The sequence below is a fragment of the Haliaeetus leucocephalus genome, unplaced genomic scaffold, assembly GCF_000737465.1.
Source record: "Haliaeetus leucocephalus isolate CR32 unplaced genomic scaffold, Haliaeetus_leucocephalus-4.0 Scaffold262, whole genome shotgun sequence".
Lineage (NCBI taxonomy): Eukaryota > Metazoa > Chordata > Aves > Accipitriformes > Accipitridae > Haliaeetus > Haliaeetus leucocephalus.
Genome location: NW_010972698.1, coordinates 4,974,578 through 4,982,910, shown reverse-complemented (window position 1 = coordinate 4,982,910; position 8,333 = coordinate 4,974,578). Strand labels below are relative to the sequence as shown.

Genomic DNA, 8,333 nt, shown 5'->3' with positions numbered 1-8,333 from the left:
GGAGGGAGGGGATGCGGGTGGGAAGGGATGCCGGTGGGAGGGGGGGGCCGGCCCTAACGGCCGCCGCCGTCGTGCCGCAGGTGGTGATCCGCCGGCTGCCGCCCAGCCTGACGAAGGAGCAGCTGGAGGAGCACCTCCAGCCCCTGCCCGAGCACGACTACTTCGAGTTCTTCGCCAACGACTCCAGGTACGGCCGCCGGACCCTCACCCCCAGGCACCGCCCCGGCCGGCTCCCGAGAGCCGCCGGTGTGGCCCGCCGGGCCCGCAGAGCCGCGCCGCCGCCACCGAAGTCATCCTTGGTCTCTGGGTCTTGTCTTTCTGCAGCTTGTACCCTCACATGTTCTCGAGAGCCTACATCAACTTTAAAAACCAGGAAGACATAGTCCTCTTCAGGGATCGCTTTGACGGCTATGTTTTTGTCGATCACAAAGGCAAGTGAAGGGCGCTCGGCTCTGTTCGCATCTTTCCCAGTGTGCGTGCAGCGGGCTGGTTGAATTTGAGAGGGGTGGGTGTCAGCAGCCTAACGTGCCCCTTCAGGTTTGTTTGGGTTTAGTGCCTTAAATGAATGTCACGCAGCATTTCACAGAACAAAGAAAATGTCTTGCGCTTTGCGGAAACTAATCTAAATTGGTTTTGTATATTATGTGTAAAACCCAGTTAAGTGTACATCAAGGTAGTAGCAGTATCAATATAAAACCAGTTGCCACGTTACTGAGGTTAGTACTTGCATTGTCATACCCGAGTATAAAGTCTGAAAAGCGAAAGTGGGTAGGTGGTGTCGCTGTCCAAACTAAACGAAGCTGAGGTCAACGATGCCGCCCTCTGCTACTGCCCTCACCTGTTCTGTATGCTTCTAACAGCAGGACTTATTTTTTGTCAGTTTTTAATTCAGTTTATTACTTGTTCCAATGTACAACTGAGTGAGTCATCTTGATTCGGTAAAAGGAGCAGCTTCTTCCTTGCAGTCTAAGATGTGAAAGTGACTGCTCTCTGGAGACATTAATCTGTAGGAAACAAATATTTTGTTTAATTCATTGGTTAAACATCCAAGTATTTAGTCGCCACTTACCTTTTTTCTAAATACATGTTAGGTATTCGGTACATCTCACGTTTTTAAATTTTGCATTTCAAAACTGTTTACATTGGGTAACACTGGAAGTTGTTAGTCTCATTGATAGACCTGAAATTTACACATTTAGCAAAAGCTTTAACAAGAATCTTCTTGTTGGCTTCAGTAGGTTAAGGATTTCACCTTGAACTTTATTGCAAGTCCGTGTTTTACGCTTCATCCAGCCAGGTGTTTTATGTGACACACAGCTCTGTCCACAAGATTCTTCCTTATTTAGGAGGGTTGCACGATGAGGCTCTAAAACACCTAGATCTTTTAAGTAAGCTGGTTTGCAGTGTAACAGCACGCTATATTTGCCATACCCAACAGCAACATTGGATTTATGCAGCCATAAATGTAGCATTCTTGTCAGAAGATAAAACTTTAAAGCTTGCTTGTAATGTGTTGCATTCTGTTGTATTTTGCCAAAAATTGAGACTTGCCTCGGTTGCATTAGCTTAAAATATTCCCTTCTACTTGCGCAGTGAATGCACAGTCTGTAGGATGAGGATATTACATGGTGCAGTGTAGCTGAGGTGGCTGAACTGACAGTTATGGGCAGTCTTAAAGCTAGCATTTCCTTCTTGTTGTGAGTCTGTGAATTTCCTGTTTTGTTAACATAGTGAGAGTGTTTAGTTTGTGAATTCTGCTGTCTCTAAAATTTTTTTTTCATTAAATGGCTTTCAAAATACAAGAGGTTTTTTTATGCTGTCTCTTCTAGTATTGCATATTTCTTCTGAGGCTTATCTTCCTGCTTTAGACACGGTCAATATACTCTATTTTAATGTATCTTTCCCTCTCCTCTTAACAGGTCAGGAATATGCTGCCATAGTTGAGTTTGCACCTTTCCAAAAAGCTGCAAAAAAGAAGAGTAAGAAAAAGGATGCCAAAACTGGAACTATCGAAGATGGTATAGCAGCTAGCTAGTTTGTTTTGCATGTGTAGACTTGAAAGTCCTAGCAATAATTTGAATATAATATTTTTGCTGTGTGTCGTGGTTTAACCCCAGCCAGCAACTAAGCACCACGCAGCCGCTCACTCACTCCCCCCCCATCCAGTGAGATGGGAGAGAAAATCAGGAAAAGAAGTAAAACTCCTGGGTTGAGATAAGAACGATTTAATAGAACAGAAAAGAAGAAACTAATAATGATAATGATAACACTAATAAAATGACAACAGTAGTAATAAAGGATTGAAATGTACAAATGATGCGCAGGGCAACTGCTCACCACCCACTGACCGACACCCAGCCAGTCCCCGAGCGGTGATTCCCTGCCCCCCCACTTCCCAGTTCCTAAACCAGATGGGACATCACATGGTATGGAATACACTGTTGGCCAGTTTGGGTCAGGTGCCCTGGCTGGGCATGAGAAGCTGAAAAATCCTTGACTCTAGTCTAAACACTACTGAGCAACAACTGAAAACATCAGTGTTATCAACATTCTTCACATACTGAACTCAAAACATAGCACTGTACCAGCTACTAGGAAGACAGTTAACTACATCCCAGCTGAAACCAGGACACTGTGACACTGTAGCTTATCAGTAGAATGTTTGCTTAATTATATGGGAAGCTTGTTAGCACTGCTTTGTCAGCTGCAAATCTACTAAATATGATTGTCCTGAACAAACATAATGCAGCAGCTCATTTGAGAGCTGCCAGCTTATGAAAAGGTGACATATAAACAACACAATTTATGCAAATCTAACCCAGAATTCCAGCAGTGCGCAATGCAGATTCTTTTCATGCTACAGTGTATTTTTTTTTCTTTTTTTTTTATTTTTTTCTTCCCCTTTCCCCTCCCCTGTAGATCCAGAGTACAAGAAGTTTTTGGAAAGTTACAGTGCAGATGATGAAAAATTAACCTCCACTCCTGAAACTTTGCTGGAGGAAATAGAGGCAAGAAACAAAGAGCTAATAGGTATGGAAATCTATGCACTATAGTTACCTTTTCCTAGAGCACAAAGAAATGTATGTGGTGTAATTTGAAGCTGTGATTCCTCAGCCTTGAGGAGACTGAATTCTTTTGTGTGCTTGCTTGGTGTTTGTTAAGCCTTTAGGCTAATATTGTTCAGTGTATTTTATTTTGCTCCCATGCTCTAAATTCTTTTCTAGGTTTAAGTTTCATGTGATAACCTTCCTTCGTGTTTTAAGCTGCTCGTCAGATGTTTGTTAGCCAGACTAGGCTGTGGAGTGGCTGCCTTTCAGCGAGATGCAGTGATGTTTAATGTTAAATGCTGTGACCAGTGATGTTCTGTGCAGGCACGAGTTAAGAGATAGTGTGGTCGGGTAAAATACCACAAAAATGACCAGAATGCTCCTTTTAAGTGTGTTACAGGTATCTCTTTCAAAGCAAGAGAATCTGGGAAAAGCCTAATGCAGACCGAATATCCCTTTACAGGCAGGTGTACTGGATTATCGTATTAGTGTCCTAAAGAAGTTTATAGGATCCTAATAGTTGCCACTGTTCAGGGATAGGATTGGAATACTTGTTTCACTGCTGTATTGCTGTATGTGAGAGGAGATAGGCTGGATCATTCATAAGGCTCCTTCATTTCATAAAGGGTCTTGTAGGTATTGCAGTATTGGATAAGGCAAATTGTTTACATTTGTTTTATATATTCTCTAGCTAAAAAGACTACTCCTTTATTGAACTTCTTGAAAAATAAACAGGTAAGACTTATCTCAAGAATCTTCTTGTTGCTTGCATGTACAATTTGCTCATTTAAAGCATGGGTGTGTATTTTGCTACGCATATACTGATATGTTTCTGCCCTCCTGAAGAAGCAGCTTCTGACCCAACTTACTTGTTAACATGTGGTTCACGTACTTTAAACTACTAGAATGCTGGCCTTTGTAGGAATGTTGGTGCTCTGTGTGCATTCTGGTCACAGCTAAATGTCTCTTGTGGCACTGCCAAACCAGATTCCATTTTAATGCTTCATTTTTAATGCAGTTATGGCTGAGGTCCTTGTAGATGATCTTTCTCCTAGCACACAATCTCATTTTAACTTTTAGTGATGGAGAAAACCACAGATGGGGCAAATTTAATTAAAATTAGAGTGATAAAGGCTGAGGCTAGTGTTGTGTTTGGTTTTCTTAAGACAGTACAAATCAAGGCTTATGAGCGAGATTTCAAAAAAAGAAATGCTGCTGTAACACGTTCAGGTTCACAACGGAACAATAGAGACGACAGGACTTTTATAATAGGGGTGGTTTTGTGGTGAGTTATTTGGTGATGAAATACTCTATCACTTTGTGGCAGGGTATCGTGTTAGGCTTAAGGGGATGTTTTCTAGTGTAGAAATACACTATTTCTCTTTGCTTTTACACACACAGAGACTGAGAGAAGAAAAAAGAGAGGAGAGGAGGAGGAGAGAATTGGAAAGAAAAAGACAAAGAGAAGAAGAAAGAAGAAAATGGAAAGAGGAGGAGAGAAGGAAGAGAAAAGAAGCAGAAAAACTGAAGAAGGTAGACAGATGCCCAGAAAAAGAAAGAGACAGATCAAAAGAAGAACCAAAGATTAAGGTCTAGAACAGTTCTTTATTATAAACTGTTACGCTCCCTTTCCCCTATTATTTGTATATCAGTCTCTCAAAATGTGCTCTGAGTATTGTGTGAAGAATCACATGAGTTTGGTGTTAGTAAATTACCACTCTTTTGTAATATTCAATATTAGGCATTGTAAAGGTTTACATGCTGTAATGCTTCATAGTAATATTTAAAGCTTTTGTCATGTGACTGTTGTACATGTTGTGCTAAACAGAATTGTGAATTCACTATGGAATGGAGACTATTTTTAAGCTTTCTAAAATGGCCTGTTTTAGGAGAAAAATCCTAGTCAGCCGTATGGCTTATGCTTACTCATACACTCCAGCTTTTAGAAGTACTACGATTTGCAGTAATATTACTTTAATGCTTGTTTCTTACTGGACTACAGTTCCTTTGATGCAATTTCGGTGTTGTGCCAGACAATATGTATTAGAGTGAGCTTTTTAGTTGAGACTTCTGTTTTCTTTGTAGCTACTTAAGAAGCCTGAAAAAGATGAAAAAGACTTGGAGAGAAAAGAAAAATCCAAGAAACTGGAAAAAGAGACTCTGAGGGAGGAAAAAAATGCGAGTAGTGCATCTGCCAAACGATCTGATGGGGAGACAAAAGAAGAGAAGGCAAAAAAGTATTCTAGTACTTGCTATAAATATATATATGTATATATAACTTGTTTCCTGATCGTACCAAGGCTTAGGCTGCTCTGCCATGACCATGCTTTGAAATTTCTTTCAAATTATTTTTCTGATACAAGGCATGGGATGTGTTCTCTGTGGCAACACGCATCCCTGTGAGTACAGAAAGCTGTGTGAATTACCTGGCAAGTCTTCACTAGTGGACAAATTTTAATATTTTTGCAACTCGCTGTAGGAATTCTGCAAAAGAAGCCCAGGTGTAGGTGACTGCAACAGGTTGTGAGCACTGTCCTTGCAATGAGAGAATTACAACCATGGCAAGAGGAGAGGTGTACTCCAGTTGACTAGTCCCTTTAAGTCTTGTAAAAGGTCAAAGCGGAAAGCATAATTCTCAACAGCTCTGTGATCTGTTCAAGATTCAGTTCTGCCATGTGAGAAATGAGACGAGACAGAGAAATTCAGGTGTTTTCCAAAGCCAGAGGAGACTCAGCCAGCTATGCAAGTAGAAGGCTAGGAAATGCTAGCAGTCAGTGTCATCTCTGGTTATCATGCATGACTCAGGTTATCACAGCTTCCCAAAAGCTCCCTAGAACCTACCAATGTGTCGTCTTCGTATTGCAAATTTACGCCAGTATTACATTGATCTCCCAGCTCTGTTTGATGAATCGTTTGAGCTTAATTTTCAGTTTTGTTTTCATACAGATCAGAAGATGAGTGTGTAAAGGACTACAGGGACCGAGATAGAGATTTTGAAAGATACAGAGAATATGAGAGAGCACAGAGGGAGAAACTGAGACGCCAAGAAGAGGAGCGTCGGAGGCAGAAAGAGCGCTTTGATAAAGAGAAGGTTTTTAGAAGAAAAGAGGAAGAGGTGAAAAAGGAGAGAGACTTACTCAGAGAAAAGGGAAAGAAAAGTGATCTTACAGACTTTACCAGCAGCATGGACAAATCTGAGAAAGTAACCAAAGACGATAAAAAAGAGGATACAATTAAGAGGGATCGTATCAGAAATAAGGTGCTGGATTTCTTTAAATTAATATGTTGATTCATAGGGACCAGTTTGTGGGGTTTAGGATAAAAGCACTTCAAGGAAAGAATCATGTGGTTTCTCTGTTGAAACTTCTTCCTGTTCTGGTAACATCGTTAGAAAGTTTGCCCGTTTGTCCACTAAACTTTGCTAAACTGTTTGTGATATTTCTTGTCACTGTATAGGAGTTAAGCCAAGATACCATGGGCCAAATTGTAAAGACACTGATCCCTTTTCATTTGCTGACTTATGCCATAGGCTGTATCTTTAAGGTGTTGGTAGAGCATCAGTAATCTACCTGTATCTCTGCTGATGCTATACATGCCTGAAAATACATCTCAAAATGGGAGTGTGATTGAACAGGTTCCTCCAAAACAGGGACAAGACTGCTACATGCAGAATATGACATCTCCTGTAGACTCAAGAAATGATGTCTTGAGTTTAGTTTTATACACTCTGCAAATATCCCTTTGCAGCGTCAGTGTGCAAGTTTTCCATGTCACCTAAGTCATTATCATGTACAAATGAAACTCAAGGTTTTGAAGAAGCTTCAAAGTTGGCCTCTATTCTGAGAGAGGGTCAGCTGTACCCGTCTCGAGAGGAAAGTCTTTACAAATAACTTCAACTATGTGCAGTGTTCTTTGAGGCTTGAACAGGGATGTAGCCTTACAACAGAGACAACCTCGATTTGAGACAGTTGACATTACATTGCCACCGTGGTGGAATAATTTAACTTAGAACACCTTGAAAAGTTTGAATTTGAGCCATTTCTAATATCACTGATGCCATAATAACCATGATAGCATGGGGCTATGAAAGAGTCTAAATAGTTTTGATTTATTTCAGGATCGTCCAGCAATGCAGCTGTACCAGCCAGGAGCCCGAAGCCGAAGCAGATTGTGTCAGTATGAAGACAGTGCTGCGAAGCCCACAGATCAGGGAGCGGATAAGAAACAAGAGAGTGAGACGAGTAATATGAAGGAAGAGGAGTGACTAGCATGCAAGCCTTATGTGTTCTGACTGTCTGTGCAGCCAAAGAGCATGTACTACGCAATCCAGAAGTGCCTTCGAAGCGAAGAAGGAACAAAGGAAGAAAAGGGGGCATTGTGCTGTTGGATGTTTCTGGTTAAAGAACCTCAGCTGTAGATTCGGAATTTGAAATGTGTTCTCATTGTCTTTTCAGTTATTTGAATTTATTTTCCCAGCATCTAACTACAACAGAGAAGAGAATCTTTGCAAAGTAGAAAGACTTTATGGCCTTAAGTATGATAACGAGTCATGTGGTCAGGAGGAGATGACACCTGGATCTAAAGCCAGAGCTTTACAGCTTTACTGTGTGTTTGATGCACTTAAGCAGAGCGAGCTTGAAGTTGCCCGGAGCCAACACAGGTGTTGCTGTGTTGTGTGGCGCTCCGACCTGAGGCAGCGATAGCTAAATTATCTCAGTCTAGCACTGAGACAGGTACGCAGGCTGGGCTTGTTGAGGTACCAGTGAATGGGAGCCCTCTGGCATGTAAAGAGGAGAACATCTGGCATTGCAGTAATAATGTTAGGGAGGGAGAGACCTTCCTCCTTAGCGGGTCTCTGGATAAAGTAACTAAGTTGGAGTGTATGAATAAGCTGGCTTAATATTGGAATACTTCTTGACAAATTCTCGTGTAAAGTCTACCTACGTTGAAACGCTTACTCTTAATCAAATGTAGCTGGTTTGAGCATCCTGTTCTTTTCCAGCATTCTCCCTTCTCGAGTGTCTGAAACGTTTCCTAACTCCTGCCCTCTCCGTACCGCTTCATCCTCCATCATAACTTGAAGTATTGTTTTACAGCCCAGAAAGAGACTTCACCAGTAGCAGCTCCTCCTCAGCTAGCGAATTTTAGCCATAGCGATTTTGTACTAAAACCAATAAACTCGCAGAAACTCGTGCCGCCGCCGTCCCTCACTCAGCTCGGTCTGCGCCGCGGCGGGTCCGCCGGGCCGCTAGGGGGCGCCGTGGCCGCGGAGCCCGCGCCGCCCCC

General features: G+C 42.0%; 2 protein-coding genes across 2 annotated transcripts in view; both read left to right on the top strand.

The window, feature by feature from the left end:
* Positions 1–7,474, top strand: part of UPF3B (UPF3 regulator of nonsense transcripts homolog B (yeast)) — a 7,867-nt gene extending 393 nt beyond the window's left edge. Inside the window, exons 2-10 of the mRNA XM_010568957.1 lie at positions 81–187; positions 325–431; positions 1,920–2,018; positions 2,920–3,030; positions 3,739–3,782; positions 4,449–4,637; positions 5,133–5,284; positions 5,994–6,306; positions 7,165–7,474. Coding sequence (XP_010567259.1) covers positions 81–187; positions 325–431; positions 1,920–2,018; positions 2,920–3,030; positions 3,739–3,782; positions 4,449–4,637; positions 5,133–5,284; positions 5,994–6,306; positions 7,165–7,311 — 1,269 coding nt within the window. The 3' untranslated portion in view covers positions 7,312–7,474. The remainder of the gene's footprint in view (positions 1–80; positions 188–324; positions 432–1,919; positions 2,019–2,919; positions 3,031–3,738; positions 3,783–4,448; positions 4,638–5,132; positions 5,285–5,993; positions 6,307–7,164) is intronic.
* Positions 7,360–8,333, top strand: part of RPL39 (ribosomal protein L39) — a 3,728-nt gene continuing 2,754 nt past the window's right edge. The window contains exons 1-2 of the mRNA XM_010569143.1: positions 7,360–7,443; positions 7,502–7,601. Of these exons, the coding sequence (XP_010567445.1) occupies positions 7,360–7,443; positions 7,502–7,601 (184 nt within the window). The remainder of the gene's footprint in view (positions 7,444–7,501; positions 7,602–8,333) is intronic.